Raw genomic sequence first — 17,306 nt, forward strand, 5'->3', positions numbered from 1 at the left:
CGGAACCTGGAATCCACGGGCCCTGCGCTCCCCAGCTGGTCCCGCCACCCCGCGGCCGCTCTGGACACTGGGTGGGCGGCAGGGAGAAGCAGCCATTCCGGCCGGGCCGCCGGATCCTCTCTAGAAACATTCAAGGAGCCAAGGGCCAGGGATGTCAAGGAGAACGCGCCAGGATGCGGCGGGGGGGGGGGGGGGGCGGTGTGCGGGAAATACCCGCGTCTGGGCCACAGCTCGACTCCAGGAGGCGGCCCCAGGGGCTGCGCGGTGGCGGAACCTGCCCGGGTCCCCGCGCCGGGCCTGCGCTCCGCTCCCGTAGCCACCTGGCCCTGCCACTCACGGCGGGGAGTCTGTGGCCCCCGTGCAGCCCTCATCCGGCCGGTGCGGAGGCCCTGCCGCTGCCTGCGCCCCGGCGTCGCCCGTCGAGGAGGGAAGGACACAGGCCTGCGCCCGGTGGCTCTCCGGCGGTGGTCGGGCCGCCCCCTTCGGGGCTGGCTCCCCCCCTCCCGCCTTGCCAAACCCCTGAAAGCCCGGGCCCCCTTCGTCACCCCAGGGGCTCCTAATCACCCGGTATCGATTTCCCTAACTCTGCTCATCCCGTTGAAGACACATCTTAAAACACTTGGAGTGTGCTCCGGGCTTTATCCACACTAATAAAATGATTTACCCTTCTCTCCGCGCGCTCCGCACAGAGGAAAATCGTTCGAGCCGCGGCTATTTGTGTGTGATCAGTAAATATTTAGTGCGGTGACATCCTCGGCTCGGCTCCCGATCGATGCGGGGCCCACCGGGAGGTGCGCACGGCCCGGGCGGGGCCCGAGGGGGCTCCTCCCGCCCTGGCCGCCGGCCGCTGATTTACGGCCTCCGCAACCAGCAAAGGGGGGCGAAGACGCGCCTGGAAAATTGGCTTTTCAACCTTTTTACTTTTGACATTCAGCCGCCTCCCCCGGCGCCAAGTCGCGCCCCTGCTCCCCCCGAGCCCGCCCCGACCCGGGGCGCCCCGTGCGCCCTCGGTGCAGCCGCGCGCTGCGCTCGCGCCTCCGCGCCCGGGGACCACCTATCACAGCCCTGCGCCGCGACTGGGGAGGCCCAGGCCCCTGCTCCGGGGGTCGTCGCCTTCGGGCCAGAAGCACTCCGCCCGCCCACACTCAGAGGGCGCAGAGGGGTGCAGAAACCCCTGAGCCGCCTTCGCAGAACCCGGAGCTCCTCTCCTGGACCCCTCGTTTCCTGCCCTCGGTCATTCCCCCATTTCCCCAGCTGGGCCTCGACGCCCTCGGGCCGGGTGGCGTCGGATGGAAACTTGACTTTCCACGCCGAGAAGCGTCCGTTTCCTTAGGAGCGAAAAGGCGCTTAGTCGGGAGGTGTTGGAGGGGGGCCTCCTACCCAGATCTTGGTTTCCAGGGGGCTGCGGCCGCGACAGGGCCAGCGTCTGTGCCCCTCGGGCCCTCCCTGCCTCCCCCGAGCGCACACTCTTTCCTTATCCCAGGCCTGCCACCCAGCAAAGGGCGCGACCCAAAGTGGGGTAAGCACGCACTCGCCACCCCCTGCGGGACCCGCCACCCCTGCCGGATACAGAGTCCAGGGAGGAGGGTGTGCGCCGTACTAACCGCCTGGGCTTCCCCCGAGCTGCCTCGGCCAGAGGCGCGGGCCTGGGGCGCCAGCTGCCACCCACCTGTTAGCGGGCCTGCTCCCTTCTCACCTGAGGCCGGGCCTGGGCGATCCCTGGCCCCGGGGAGAAGGTGAGCGACCCTGCTGGGTCCACGCACCCTCCCCGGCGCCGCGCCCTCTCCTTTGTCTTACACGTGATTTTCCAAACCGCCTTATCTGCAGACTATATCTTTAGACTAATGCATACTTAATTGGCCCGTCCTGACTGTCCATATAAAACAATTTAATTAGGGCTCTTTCTTGCCTTGCAGAGCAAAGAAAGGAATCTGCCCGGCGCGCACTGTCGTTAGCGCCAATACAGGCAGAAAATGTAGCACAAGTTTTTGGCTGAAAGAGCACCTCTGTGCCCATTGAAGGGCGTTGATCCGAAAAGACAGAAAGGACAAGTAAAATCGATTTGAAGCGACCCTCTCTGTCCCTTTCACACCATTCAGAAACCCCATTCCTTCTAAGACAAAGACCGGCGCTTGGGAATTCTCAGGGGAAAAGGGGACTCCAGTCCCACAAGCCTAGGGCACTTGTAAAAAATCCTGGATATTGCCCTCAAAGCCGCTCTCGATGGTGTGCCCCCCAGCGCGGGGGTTGGCAGGCACCCCCTTCGGAAGCGCCAGGCTGCGTGGCTCACCGCCCCCTCCTCCTCCTGCCTGGGCCTTCCGGCCAGCCCAGCCTTTTAGGGTTAGTGCAGCCCTCACCTTTGACCCCCAAGATCGCAGTGGCTGCCAGAGGGTGCGGAGCTATCCCTCAGGCCGAAGTTAAAACAAAACAAAGCCCCCCCCCCCCAAATATGTCTCCACTGCCAAACCCAGGGAGGCCAGGTCTGCTTCCCCGCCTGGGCCACCTTCCCCGGTAAGCCACCTCCGCCCGCAACTTTCTTTTCCTCTGTTTGCAAGGAACGGCCCTGGCCGCCCGCAGAGGGGGGAACTGTCAGGGCCGCCTGTGGCCCGGCTGCAGCGAGTTGTCCTCCATTAGGGGCCTGAATGCCAGTTGATCCGCCAGGCGCCTGGGCCGGAGAAGGCGGTCATCCATCAGACCTGGCTGAGAGGGGAGGGGGGAGGGGGGAGAGGGGAGGGGAGGGGAGAGGCTGGGTTGGGATCACCTTCACCTGCCCCAGCCCAGCCCCCCTGTTCAACTCTCCCTCGACCTTGTGCTGGGGTTAAAGGGGGCGGGGGTGAAAAGGAGGGCCCCCCCCCCATTACACAAGTGGCCTCCTTCTTGGAGAGAATGAGTTCACCACCTCCGCAAGGAACCTCCCCATCCATCCATCCACTCGGTGTAACGGATGAGCTAAACCGCAAGGCAAAACTTCTGTAGCCCCTATTTATGGTATTAATGAATAGTTAAAAAAAGATTTACACTTCTTATGATCAATATTCGGAGTTATTTCCCTCAAAGTATATAATTACAGTGTCTTCTGGGTTTTCATCGTTGTTTTTGAGGTGCAAACCCATTTGTAATTTCCATTAGCCAGTAAACATGTAATTAACACTCAGCGCTGTGTTTAACTTAATTCCTGTTTAAGTCAAGGACAAGAAGCAGCCGAAAAGCTTGCGTTCCATTTGTCAAGTCTGACATACATCTCACCGTACAGTTTCCTAAAATAAAGGATCCGTGTTTCCCATTATTCTTCTCTTAAAACAAAACACAAAAATCCATTAGTTCAAACTGTATTAAACTGCAAGCGGCGGCATACGTTACTCTCGCTTTCTCTAGTCACTGTTTTCCTGCTTCCTTTATTCATTCTGGGGAGGGTGGGGGCCTGGAGGGGGTGAATCAAGCATTCATTATCTGATGACAAGACATGGGGAACCCCTCCCCCCCAAAGGAACAGGTTTCCTCTTTAGGAAAGTTCTAGAATGGGGACTGGGAATGGGGTGGGGGGGTGGGGGCACGGATCTGCAGGGGAGAGGGGAAAATCAGTGGGGAGTGAGAAGTAGGAAAATGAGGGTTCCCCCAGATTCCTAGGAAAAACATCGCCTTCCTATTTCCAGCCCCATCTTTGACCCAGGAGGCTGCTGCCTTGCCCCCCTCCTCTCCCACCTCTGTTTTCTCCCAACTTGCTTTAGCCTGCATCCCTCTCGACCCCAAAACAGTGGAGTCTGGCTGCGCCTCGCTCGCCCCTGCCTCGCAGTATCGCCTGGAGTTGCTGGCGCTTCTCTGGGGCTGAGCAGTCTTCTCCCAGCCTCCGACTAAACTCATTAAGTTGGGAGATTTTTTTTTTTTTTTCCCAATTGGACGGGTGTTTTGAAAGTCTCGTCTTTCCAGCCCCAAACAAGGTGTAACAACGCACTCTTCCTTCTAAGGAATGAGATGAGAGACAAGGATCACTCTAGACATCTCCTACCTACGGTTTGGGGGTTTTTTTTTCTTAAAGGCGAGGCTCGCATTCCTCAGCAGCTATGTACCAGCTCCCTGAAAGCTCCTCTCTCTAAAGTTGGTGTGCAGGGTTCTCCGAAGGCTCGGCGCGCCTGAGACGCGGCAGGCACTTCCCCCCCGGGGTGGACCAGCGCTCCCTTCACCTCTCCTCCGGTTCCCTGCAGGCGAGCGCCTACTGTTTTATCAGTTTGCACAATCGCTTAGATAAACACCGAGGAAGAGAGTCTCTTTAATTATCAAAGACACATCATTTCAGGGGTCCAACAAAGCGCGTATTCCACCCGCCAAACTAAAGGAGAGTTCTTGCAGTTTTAGAAGGAAGATGCAAGCGATTTGGGATCTTGAACAAGGCAAATATGGTTTTGGTATGTTTGCTTACAGTATTTTTTTTTTCCCTTCTCTCTCTCTCTCTCTTTCTCTCTCTCTCCCTCTCTCTCTGCTTTCTCACTTTTCTCCTTGTGCCGTGTGGGGTTGGGGATGACTTGGGGATTTTTTTCTCAAAAAACCGTCTTGCTAACGTGTATGAAATGCCTCGGGTTGTGGTCTAAGGGGTCTGGGGAAGGGGGGGACAGTCAATTCAATGCATTGCCATATTTTATTACATGTGTGTGGTGGTGGGGGGAGCGAGGGGGAAAAATACGATCGCGACGGTGCCAAAATATGATTAAACCGAAGGGGACAGACTGCGGAGCCTCCCCTCGCCTCCTCCTGCCTGCTCCAACCCATTGCCTCCGGGAGAGCGAGCCAGTCCTGGGAGCTGCTCTCCCGGGCAGGAGGTGCCTCGGTTTGCTAGCAAAGGAGCTCAGAATTTCCCGGTCGATCGGCCGCTGAGCCGCATTTTGCAACCTTGTGCAACTGACAGCCGGCGGCGGCGGGCGGGCGGGCGGGGAGGGAGGCGAGCTCGGCCGCCGCTGGGGAGGCAGCGCTCGGCTAAGCTAGGAGGACAATCGCGACGAAGCAGGGTACTCACCATCCGGCCGGCAGGGTGGTGGAGCTGGCGCGCGGGTTTCAGGCAAACGTGTACCTTTTTGCTGTCTATTGCAACCGCGGCGGGCTGACTTAAGGAAGCCGTTCTGGGCTGTGTCCAGAACGTTCAAGGCACGGGTCCTCATTTTTAAAAAGCCAGCGAGAGAGACGACAGAGACAGAGAAAGAAAAAGAGAGGAGGGGGTGAGAGGGACGCACAGAAACCCAGTTCAGGGGGGAGGGAGAAAAATCATCACCTCGCCGCCAGTGACACGGGAGGCGCAAGAGGTGGCGAGATGAGGGTCCGGTCGAAGCAAGCCAGAGCCAATTAATTTTAAATCCCGGGAAATGATTCCGATTAAAACGCCCAGAAGTTTCATTCTCCTGCGCCTACGTGAGCCTCAAGTCGTTTCCCTTTAAGAACCCCTTTTCTCTTAAAGTTGGATTTTAGGCAGCGAGGACTCTTACACTAGGGGGCAGACGGATACTGCACTTGCTCCAATCTCCAGCAATTTTTTCCCTCCCGGCATATGCTCTGATTTAGCACTGTAAATTTTTCAGGGGATCCAACTCTGACAGCCCCTGGTGATTTTCAAAGTACCACAAGCCAGTGGTTAAAAATTGCATTGACTTGGAAGTTGAGAGGCACACAATGGAAGCCCCTTCTCCCATTCAGGGAGCTCCAGTGTGGTGGAAGGGAAAAACACACAGGAGTACATTGAGGGGAAGGAGGGATTCAATGCATCCTGGTGGACAGGGCTGGCCGCTGCTGAGTGCGGAGTGAAACGCGGCGTTTGCTGGGGTCTGTCTGCACATTGTGACTGCGTCTGTGGAGAGTTACAGTCGTCAGGCCACTTGCTGTAATGAAATCATATTCCTGGGTGGGTTCCCTTTGCTTGGCTTCGGGTTCCCAGAGTAAGACAAGTGTTTTTCCAACTTTCCCCCGGCCAAGTGAACGCTTGCCATTCCTCTCATTAAAATAAATTTACATCTGCAATAAAAGCCTGGGCTGGGTTTATTTTTTTTTTTCCCAAACGGTCACAATATATTGATGTTTATCGGTTAGTCTTAGAGCTGTTGTATTTCAGAGAAATGAGCATCTCCAAGGAAGACATTTTTAATTATTTCTCTTTTTTTTTCCTTCTCGGTCTGCAGTCCTTTCATACAGTAAAATTAACTGCAATTAATACTTTTTTTTTTTTTTGCTTGTTAATAGCCTCTGCATAACTATAATGGGTCCCAAAATACAGAGTGAAAACACTTCTGACTTTCTGGTAGCCCTGAGGTCCTGCGCCCAGCAGGCTCTGGTTCTGTTGGGGCCGGTTGGGAAATTCTCCATTTTAAATCTGAGGACATCAAACTGGACTTCAAACACCCAGTTTCTCTAACTGGACTGGGGAAGCCCTTCCCCCTCAGAATCCACCCCCCTGCCTGTTTGTAAAAGGTGGCTCTTGCTGTGCAAGTGTCTGGACAAGAGGCGAGATTAAGATTCCCCATCATCAATTATTCTATCATCCATTAAACCGAGATGGGAATGCCCCTCAGATCGCCTATTCAACCCCAGTCCCACCACAACTCTACTGAGTGTGTCCCTGATCCACTGACATTGGCCGCATTAGGCAGTTTCTGGAATCACAGAGGTTGAAAAGGGGGGGCTATTTCCCTGGAATAATTTCTTTTCCATGCTTCTTGCTCCCTTCAGGAGAAAGTTACATTGTGCCTGTAATCAGCCTGAAATCCTCAGCCTGCCTTAGCTCTGTGGCAACCTCATTACACACCAGGTTTAGGACAGTTCACTGTCCACCATAGGTTAGTGGGGGGTTTTTTGTTTGTTTTTTTTTTACAACTTTCAAATAATCCCAGCACCTGCGTCCAACATCGAGAATTGCCCCCCCACACCTTCCAGAACATTCACTGTTTCGTGAAATATGTGGTTTCAGCGGAGAAAGGGTGAGAGCTAAGAAGGTTTCAGAAATGAAGCGGAAAGAGGATTTTTTTTTTCTTCCCTTAAAACTAGCCCTTGTCTGCCTACATCTCCACTTAGTCCCCACCTTGTCTTCTGCCTGTGTGTGTAAAGGGTATGGAATGCAAAATGCAACCTACACATGTCAGTTTCACGTGTGGCGAATTTCTCTAAACCATTCTCCATCCTTTTTATTTTTTTTGAGTGATCAAGGATGCTTTCTTGTGGTCGCTCCTGACTATTTCTGTGTGTCCACGTTTACTGCAGCTCGGCATGTTGTGTGTGAACCATTTTAATTGTTCAGAAACCTGGTTGGCTGACCAGTGTACAGTTTTTTCCCTGGTGCGAAGTGTGTATGACGGAGTGACAGTTTTCTTTCATAAATATGGAGTAACCATCATCCACTAACTTCTCCTAATCACACAGAGGTGTGTGGGAATAGTGTGTGTTCTGGGAGGTGGGGGGGTTGCAATTCTAGATGTTAGATGTGTAAAACCCAGCGCCCTGGAATTCAGAGACACAGCGTGTGGAACAGGATGGCAGAAACCGTGAAGTTGGCCTTACTGCACTCGATTTCCTGGGATAGAATATGGCTGGTGGGTGGCTCCTGTGAGTGTACTGGTCTTACTCCCAATTTGGGGCAGAATCTCTGGGTGTGTTTTAATGGCTATGTGAATGCTTTTAAGGAAACTTAAGGAACAATGAAGTCCGCACTTAACTGTTCCAGGACCTAGAAGTGTAGTGGCTGAAGTCTTTGTCTGTGTACATTGACAAATGTGCATCTCATACATGTACACTTACATGTGTGTGCAGAGGGTACACACAGGGGAGGCTGGAGGCGGCCTCTGCTTGCCCATCAGCGGGCAAAAATCGGTCTTTTCCCCTCTCGCCCTGACTGGGTGTGAGGCAGGATGTTGGCTTGCGAGTTAGTCAAAACTAAGGAGAGAGGATAAAGTTGAGGAAAATTTATTTTAATTGCGTCATGACAATGAGATGAAGTCTATTCCTGCTTCTCAGCATCCGAGATGCTTTATTTGAGCAATTAAAATGTCAGGCCACATACCTGTGAAATGTTAACCCTACAAGGAAAAGACAGACCCTAAAGAGCTTTTTCCCCTCTTAAAAAAAAAAAAAAAAAAAAAAAAAAGCCACCAACCCAAGCAAGTGATCGGAGTTGATTAAGAGAAGGGTCTGCCGCCACCCGGATTTGGCCAAATCTTTCGTTTAAAAATTGCCCGCGAGCTGGGTCCGCGGCGCCTTGCCACCCCCACCCACTACCCCTCTGCGAAGAAACGGGGGACTTTTCTCTCTCTCGGGCGTCGCGGGCACACAGATGCGCCGGGAGTCCCGGGTGGTGCGCGCGCGGCGCATTTCGTGGCATCGCCAAGTTGCAAAGAGGCGAAGTCCTCGCTCCCATCCCCAGCCTCTCGCGGAGCCTTTAAGAGGCGTTTTGTCTGCGCGCCGCGCTCCTCTCCGCGCCGGGGCGGAAACCTCGGGTGCGGGGTGCGCGATGCGGGGTGCGCGGGGGCCGCGCGCCCGGGGCCGCCGGGACCCATCCCCCGCCAGGCGGCGGCGGGGACGTGGCCGCCCTCACCCGGTCCCCCCGTTTCCCCCCGCGCGCCCCGAGCCGCGGCCGCGACGACGCTCGCGCTAGGACCGAGCTGAACCCGCGGCCGCCATGGCGGGGCCGCCGCGCTCCGGCCAATGACGGCGAGGGGGCGGCGCGCGCGCGCCGGGCCAGGCCAACCCCGGCGGCTGCCTTATAAGGCGCGCCGTCGCCATGGCAACGTGCGCTAAGTTGCAGCAGTCGTGTCAAAGTTCACTATATAGAGAGCTCAGTGAGCTGATCGCGGAGAAGCCACTTCTGCCAGCCCCGGCGCCTATAAATCGCATTCCCTCCCGCGCCCCCCTTTTTAGCATATTTGATCACTTTGATTCTCTGTTCTTTTCTCTCCGCGGTGTGTGTGCGTGCGCGCGTGTGTGTTTTCCTCTCCACCTCCTCCTCTCCCCGAGTTGCCTCCTTTCTCCGGGTGCCGTGCTGGCTTTTTTTCCCTCTTTCATTCTTTCTCTCCGTCTTTTTTCCTCCCCGCGCTGCGCACGAAGGATGTGCTTCTAGGTGGTGATCTGCCCTCCTCTCTCTCTTTTATCCTTTCTCCCCCGCCGCCGGCGAGTTGACTCTTTCCCTATGTGTGTGAGGCGGCGGCGGCAGCAGCAGCAGCGGCTCCGGCGGTGGCAGCAGCGGCAGCAGCGGCTTCAGCGGCGGCGGCGGCGCTAGACGCGGCGGCTCCGGGCCCGACCCCGCGGCTTCGGCGGCGACTCCGGCGGCGGCGGCGGCGGCCCGGGCGGCCCGCAGGGATCGGCGAGCGGCCTCCATCCGGCGCGAGCGGGCGGCGGCGGCCGGAGCGAGCCGGGCGCCCGGGGCAGGCGGCGGCGGCGGCGGCGGCGGCGGCCCAGCGCCAGGACGACGCCGCGCAGCGCCCGACGCGGACCACTTTCATGCTGATTCCCCCGGACCCGGGCAGCGCTCCGGCCACTCCGCGGGCCGCCGGCCTCCGCCCCGGCCTGCCCGGCTCTCTGGGCGCGCCTGCGACCGGCGCCTCCGCTCTCCCAGTCCTCCTGATTTCGATGGCTTTCCTGAATGGCTGACTGTGGGCTGCCCTGGACTTGGCCCCCGGACAGTCGCCTCTCCTCCTTCTCTTCCTCCTCCTCTACCTCCTCCTCCAACTCCTAGGCACACCAGCTCTGAGAGTGAGAGAGGGAGGAGAGAGTGAGAGCGAGCGAGATCTTTGGAGAGATTTTTTTTTTTTTTTGCCTCCTACTTCTCTCGTGAAGCCAGACAATCGACTTGCAGCTCTCCCTCCCCTCCCTCTCTCCACGTTCTGCTCCCACTCGCTCTCCCTGGCCCTTCCCCGCCCCTCCTGGAGGAAAGCCCCCCGAAACCGACAAAGCTGAGCCGAGGGACACAAACAAAACAAACACACCGGCCAGACAAGCCATCGACCAAACTTTGCAAAAGCAGAAACAAAAAAGGAAAAACTCATCAACCTCAACCAACCAGCCCCCCGAGCCACCCGGGGCGCCCTCCCGCACCCTCGCGCACACAAAAGGCGGCGCACCGGAGCCCGCGACCCGGGAGCCGCCCCCGCCCGCAGCCAGGGGAGCAGGAAGTCCGGACGCGGCCCCCATAGATATGGCAATGGTAGTCAGCACGTGGCGCGACCCCCAGGACGAGGTGCCCGGCTCGCAGGGCAGCCAGGCCTCGCAGGCGCCGCCCGTGCCCGGCCCGCCACCCGGCGCCCCGCACACGCCGCAGACGCCCGGCCAAGGGGGTCCCGCCAGCACCCCGGCCCAGACGGCGGGCGGCGGCCAGGGGGGCCCCGGCGGTCCCGGCGGCGACAAGCAGCAGCAGCAGCAGCACATCGAGTGCGTGGTGTGCGGGGACAAGTCGAGCGGCAAGCACTACGGCCAGTTCACGTGCGAGGGCTGCAAGAGCTTCTTCAAGCGCAGCGTGCGGAGGAACCTGAGCTACACGTGCCGCGCCAACCGGAACTGTCCCATCGACCAGCACCACCGCAACCAGTGCCAGTACTGTCGCCTCAAAAAGTGCCTCAAAGTGGGCATGAGACGGGAAGGTATCGGCCTCTCATTTCTCCCCCCTCGCCCGGGGTGGGGGCCCTGGGTGCGTGTGGCTAGCCTGCTCTGGGTCAGGACGCCGGAGCCCCAGGCTCTGCTTTGCCATTGCAGCTCCGAGGGGGCTGCTGCTAGGAGCCCGTTCTGCACCGGAACCCAGACCCCCCAGATCCGCATGCTTTGGCCGGCTGATCTGCTCCTCACTCTCTCCTTTGGCCCGGTTTCCTGTTCTTGGCGTGGATTGCGAGTTCCTTCGAGTCGCCTTTCTGCAAGGGATGGGGTGGTGTTTGCTTGTTGTTGTTGTTTTAAAGCCGCCTTTACTTCTCCCCTCTCTCTCCTCTCCGTTCCTCTCTCTCTCCCGGTTTTTCCTGCATGTTCAACACATGTCCCTCCTCCCCACCTCTCCCCAGCCCCCACCCTCTCAAAAAAAACCCAACCTGAGATTTACTTTTGTGCAGGAGGTTCAAATTACAAATGGCAATTTTATGCACTTCGCCGTATTAACGCTGCCGCCCGGGCTGCGCTCATGTGACCCTCCGTGGATTAACATTCTGCTAAAAAAAAAAAAAATCCTCCGTTTTCTTTTTTCCTTTCACTTTTGAAAGGAGGAGAGCGCGACAGGGAGTCAAGGCAGGGTGGGCGAGGGCCCTGGGCGGCTGCTTTCGCTCTGCGCGAGTTGGGTCTTTGTGATAGAAAATTCGCCGAGCGCCGCGAGCCAGGCTCGGCCAATGGCGCGCTGGGCGCCCGGCGCGGGCTCCGGGCCGGGGCGAGCGGCCGCCGGGGTTTCTTTGTGTTTCCGGAGAGCGGATCTCCCCGTCCGGCGGCAGACAACAGCCCCAGCCCGAGCCCCGCCGGCTCTCCCCGGCCCTCCCGGGCCCTACGCGGGCTGCGCCGGCCGCTTGCTCCCGCCTCTCCCCGGCTTCCTCCCGCCGCAGCCGGCCTCTCTCTCCGCCCTCTCCCTCTCCTCTCTCCCAGCACTCTGATCAGGCTGCCGGCGGATCTCGGCTCTCGGCTCGTTTCTCGCCGGGAGTCCCCCTCCGGGCTGGGGCCGGGGCCGGAGCTGGGGCCGGAGCCGGAGCTGGGGCCGAGGCTTTGGGGTTTGGGGGAGAGTCATTCCGGGGCGGCCACAGGCCGTCTGGGGTGAATGAACCTTGTGTCTTTTGCAAAAGCGTCTCTCCCTCCCCACCTCACCCCAGACTCGCCCCTCCCGCTGCCTCTCCTCCAATCAATAAGAAATATCAGCTGTTTAGCAATAAAGAAGAAAGATGCCCCCAGAATGCTCCATCCCGCCCGCCGCGCCAGGACCCCGAGGCAGAGCGGCCAGTCCCGGGTGCTCCGGGCCCAGCTCCGAGCGGGCCTGGGAGGCGAGTGTGCCTGTGGCTGCCGAGCCGGCCTGGGCGCGGATGGCAGAGGGGAGCTGATGGCAGAGGGGAGCTGCGGCTCCGGCGACTCCGGGGCGCACTCGCCGGAGGGGCAGGCCTGCCGGGTCTTGCGGCGCGGCGCGGGGTCTGGGTCAGGTGGGGGTCGGGCTGGGGGCAGGCCCTGCGAGGGGCGCCGGGGACCACGGCCGGGCATTAACCCGAGTGTCTTCTCTCCCCCCCACAGCGGTGCAGAGGGGCCGGATGCCGCCCACCCAGCCGACCCACGGGCAGTTCGCGCTGACCAACGGGGACCCCCTCAACTGCCACTCGTACCTGTCGGGATATATTTCTCTGCTGCTGCGCGCCGAGCCGTACCCCACGTCGCGCTTCGGCAGCCAGTGCATGCAGCCCAACAACATCATGGGCATCGAGAACATTTGCGAACTGGCCGCCCGGATGCTCTTCAGCGCCGTGGAGTGGGCCCGGAACATCCCCTTCTTCCCCGACCTGCAGATCACCGACCAGGTGGCCCTGCTCCGCCTCACCTGGAGCGAGCTGTTCGTGCTCAACGCGGCCCAGTGCTCCATGCCCCTCCACGTCGCCCCGCTCCTGGCCGCCGCCGGCCTCCACGCCTCGCCCATGTCCGCCGACCGGGTGGTCGCCTTTATGGACCACATACGCATCTTCCAGGAGCAAGTGGAGAAGCTCAAGGCCCTGCACGTGGACTCCGCCGAGTACAGCTGCCTCAAGGCCATAGTCCTGTTCACCTCAGGTAGGAAGGGACCTCGCCTTCTCGCGCCCGGAGTGAGGGCCCAGGCCGCCAGGGAGCCCCCCGAGTGAGCCCCACCTCCCCCTCGAAAGGCCAGGCTGTTGGGTGCTGCTTGGAGGAGAACTTGGAGTCCCTGCGGGGTCCCAGCAGGCCCGTCTGGGGAGGAGAGGAAGGCTGGGCTGCAGGCAGGATGCTGCAGACACACGCTCTCCAAGTGGGCCAAGGGGCCGCCCTCGGGGCCTGCTGCCCTCCTGCCAGGCTGGGCTGTGAGCACCTGCCACCCTCCCCTAGCCCAGGCCCCCTGGGCCCGCTGAGCCTGTGGGGTCTCCTCTCTGTCACCCTGGCTTCGCCTCCCGGAGATGCCCTGGGCACGGGGGCGGTCCTGGCAGCCTCTGGCAGGGCCAAGTTTGCCTGGTAACTCAGTAGGAGTTGCAGCTCCAGGCGAACCCAACTCGAGGGCACCAATTTTGAAAATCAGATTCTTACGAAGACAATGCAGACGGCCAGGGGAGGGGAGCCAGCCGCCAGGCAGGGGCAGGAGGGAGAAGGGGCCATCATAACTCTTCAGAGTGTCTCGGGGCAGGGGAGGGGGGTGGGGTTGGGGAGTCCGACCTCTTGCTCCCCCCCGTCCAGGCAAACACTTAAGGCAATTTTCAAACAACTCCGAGTGGCTGCCAACTTGGGCTGCGTGTGCAGGTTGCTGGCGGTATAAAACCATCACTGGCTGCATGATGAAATCTAATTAGTTTGCATGTAGTTTAACCTGTGTGAGTAATAGATCTCATATTAATTAACTCTTGAGGCCAAATGATTTTTGCAAGTGCCTGCCTTTCCACTTTGGCCCACACCTGAGCCTTCTGGCCTCTCCACCTTGTTGTGTGCTAAGTTGTCAGCTGATCCCTTTGTCAAGGCCGAGGAGGGGGGGAAGGAGTTCCCAATTCAGCACACCAACCCCTTGGACGGGGGTTTGGGGCTGGGGACCTGGTCACCCACTGTGTTTTCAGCTGCCAGTCGGGACAGGAGAGCTTTGTGGTTGGGGTGGCAGACAAAAAGATGCAGTCTCTTCCTCATTGTCGGAAGGAAAGCTGGGGACCCAGTCTATGACAGGTTCTGAGTCTTTTCTATATTGCTGCTTTTTTCCTAAAACCCCCTCACGGCCGCCCCAGACGGTGCCTTCAGAAGTCCGTAGGTGATCAATTAAAGGGCAGTGTCTGGGCAAGGAATGGCGATGTCAGAGGCTTGAATCTGGATTCTTTTCCCTAGGGGGACCTGTCAGAACTGGACCGTTTGCCTGATGCAAACCTACAAGCAGGATGGCCCCCTGCCCCGAACCCTCCTTCCACCAGTCCCCCACCCCCAAACCCGTTCCCAGACCATGGGGGTGGCTGTGAATTTCTTGCTATCATTGTTAGTCTTCGCCTCCCCCCTTGGTCTTTCAAGGGAAGGAATGCCTGATACTGCCGTAACAGTTTAATTTATTACTATTTGTAAAACGTACAGGCCTGTGTGGGGAATGCAAATCACCCACCAGGAGATAAAGGTTCCTCTTATCTGCGCACAGGGGGACCACAGGTGCGGATGCTCAGGGAGGAGTCTCAGGCAAACATCTTCTCATTCCTGCCCACAGGCACCGAGTCGGGGCGCAGGCAGGCAGGCAGGGTCCCCGAGACACACAGGAGAACATTGCATGTGTGTTCTGGGTCTTGGGGTGGAGGAGGCCGATTTCCAAGCCCCGTTTTAAGATGCACAATGTGTGTGTGTCAGCCCCAGTCTTGTCTGGGGAGCCCCCTAAGGTCAGGTCACAACCTGCACCGCCTCCACCGAGCAGCCTCTCATTTCAAAGGCACTTATTGTATTTCTTTACGTATCAGAAAAAGAAAAGTGTTTTCCTGAAGATAACGGGGAAGGGGGGGGGTTCTCTTTGGAGGGGCCTGAGTTTTTTAAAAAAAAATAAATAAAGGGGGTAAGAGAAAAGGGGAGAGAGAAGAAAGGGGGGAAAGAAACAGCTCAAATGAACAGAGAGATCACAGTTTGCATGGCTGCCCTTCAATGGGCTAAACTGACAAGATCAGTTTTAAAGGGCCACTTAAATCAGTTTCAAAGACCGGAGAAAAATGAGTCGCCCTCTTTGGGGACAATCTGAGGCTGGGTCGTGGCCGCCATTCCTCCGCGCCGGGCCAGGCTGTCGCCCCCCCCCCCACTCTATAATTATAAGCCTAACTATTATTTACAGAGGAGGGGGGGAGGAGCACTGGCACTTCTGATTTCTTCTGTTTGTCTTTCTGTTTACTGACTTGAGCCAGATTTCACCCAGTGCACTGTGCCTGGGCCTCGGTGCCCAAGCCTGGGCTGGGGCAGGGAAGCCTGGGGGGTTAGAGAGCTGGGATTTCTCTCTACGCAGATACCCCAAGACCATGTCCAGCTCCCCTCTCACCCCCCCTACCCCCCAGGTTTTCAGTCCTAGGCATTTCCTCCAACTCCTGTTGGGGGAGTTGGAGGTGGGGGCAGCTTGACGGAGCAATGTATACACACCTCATGTGACCCATTGCAAACCTCTTAATCTGATGACTGAATTCTTCTTTTTCCTTTCCTTTTTTTTTTTTTTTTTTCCCCTAACTTTCTTGCAGATGCCTGTGGTCTGTCTGATGTAGCCCACGTGGAGAGCTTGCAGGAAAAGTCCCAGTGTGCTTTGGAAGAGTACGTTCGGAGCCAGTACCCCAACCAGCCAACGCGTTTCGGGAAGCTTCTGCTTCGCCTCCCTTCCCTGCGCACCGTGTCCTCCTCAGTCATAGAGCAATTGTTTTTCGTCCGTTTGGTAGGTAAAACCCCCATCGAAACCCTCATCCGGGATATGTTACTGTCCGGCAGCAGCTTTAACTGGCCGTATATGGCAATTCAATAAAAAAAAAAAAAATGGAAATAAGAAGGGGGAGTGAAACAGAGAAAGCGAAGGCGAAAGACTGGTTTGTTTGCTTAATTCCTCCTGTTAAGAAAGGATGTAAAAGGATGTTACACGTTTGCTAAAAAAGAAGAGAGGGGACGAACTTAATGGACTGTGAATTTCCAAAAAATTAAGAGACTGTCAAATGAACTTTTACAGAATGCATTAAAAAAAAAAAGTCCTGTGTCGGTCAGAACAACTTGCTACTTATCATTTTTTTTTTTTGTATAAAAAGGAAATTAGTCTTTTTTCTTTTTTTGGTAAATTTTTGAAAAATATTGCTAAAAGTGCATTTAAGGAGATTGGGAGAAAATTAGCAGAATGGAGAAAGTAAGTCTTTTTTTTTTTCCAAATTATTCATTGTCCTGTGTCTGTACCTCTAGCTGTTCTTTTTTGTATTTTCCTGGTTCTAAACCAGTTTATTCTGTGGTTCTATAATAAGTTTTGATATAATCTTGGCTTCTTAAAAACTGTGTATCCTTAAAATATATGTTCTGCAAGAATTAAAACTGAGTCCATGAGAATATCATAGGAAGACATAAAACTTTTTAAAAGGAAACAGAGATGATGGGAACGCACTTATAGGTGGTGGCCAAAAATTTTAGGTGAAGTTGAGCTAATTTGAGTTCTGCAGGAACCACATACAACACTTAACTCTCCCTCCCTACCCCCCCCCCAAAAAAAAGACACCAAGACAAACCTAGCTTTTTAAAAAATATTTTAAGAAAGAGAATGAACTGTGGAATTTATTGGCAGCCAAGGAATGTGTCTGAGACACATATGCTGAGGTTTTGAATAAAAAGTGAACTTTTGTAATTTGAATTGGGTCCCGTTTAGTTCTTGAATTGTTATGAAGAACCCTCTATCTGTTTGTATATTTGCAAACCCTTTGTATTATAACTGTTGATATTCCCTTTTTAAAAAAAATACCCATTGAAATCAGCATGACAAAATAACAGTTGGCACTTATAGATAATGTGATTGATTCAGTATCTTAGAGTTTACAGTTTGTGTTTTAAAAAAAACTGAAGGTTTTTTTTTTTAAAGTGCAACATTTCTGTATACTGTAAAAGTTATAATAACTGAACTGTTTGGTCGAGTCTTTGTGTGTTCTATTCCAAGGAAAATTTGAAAGTATTCAGAAATTAAAATATTATTTGATATCTGAAACCTGTTTGGCTGTCCCCACTCACTCCTGACTTGCTATGGGCGAGAGCCCCTAAGAGCTGTCCCCAGTGGGGCTGGGGGCCATTTGTTGACGATCTTCGGTTTGTTCCAAAGTGGACTAGTGTCTTTGCCTGCTTTAATTTGGGTATGGGGGGGGAGGGGAAATCTGAAGTTAATGGTTTATCTATGGTTAGGAAGTGCCATACTGATTTGGTAAACCACCCCCATTCACCTAATCCTCCTTTTAATTAAAAATGGATTTTCCAGGGAAAAAAAAAAGGCCCTTATATTTGTCACACTTAAGTGCCTGCTTAGGAAAGAGAAGGTATTGTGCAAAGTATTAGAAATCTGGAGATCAGTATCTATTTTATGATCAGAAAAAAAAACAGTGTTTTGTACATTTCTGACAGGTAGGCGGGAGTCTGTGTGCAAGGAGTTTTTCCTGAAGTAGGTGTGATTTCAAATAGATGTA

General features: G+C 55.9%; 1 protein-coding gene across 7 annotated transcripts in view; it reads left to right on the plus strand.

Annotated features, from left to right (window-relative positions):
* The window catches only part of NR2F2 (nuclear receptor subfamily 2 group F member 2), a 224,928-nt gene extending 208,091 nt beyond the window's left edge, over positions 1–16,837 (plus strand). For 3 of the 7 annotated variants that reach the window (XM_080651828.1, XM_080651832.1, XM_080651831.1), the window contains 2 exons: positions 12,202–12,729; positions 15,354–16,837. In XM_080651828.1, coding sequence (XP_080507954.1) covers positions 12,202–12,729; positions 15,354–15,628 — 803 coding nt within the window. In that variant the 3' untranslated portion in view covers positions 15,629–16,837. Of the gene's footprint in view, positions 1–3,590; positions 4,404–6,234; positions 10,599–11,190; positions 11,961–12,201; positions 12,730–15,353 lie in introns of those variants that run through there. The other 4 variants (XM_080651829.1, XM_080651826.1, XM_080651827.1 and 1 more) reach the window with 4 other exon arrangements.
* Positions 16,838–17,306: the final 469 nt, after the last annotated feature.

This window comes from Plecotus auritus (assembly GCF_963455305.1).
Source record: "Plecotus auritus genome assembly, chromosome: 15".
Lineage (NCBI taxonomy): Eukaryota > Metazoa > Chordata > Mammalia > Chiroptera > Vespertilionidae > Plecotus > Plecotus auritus.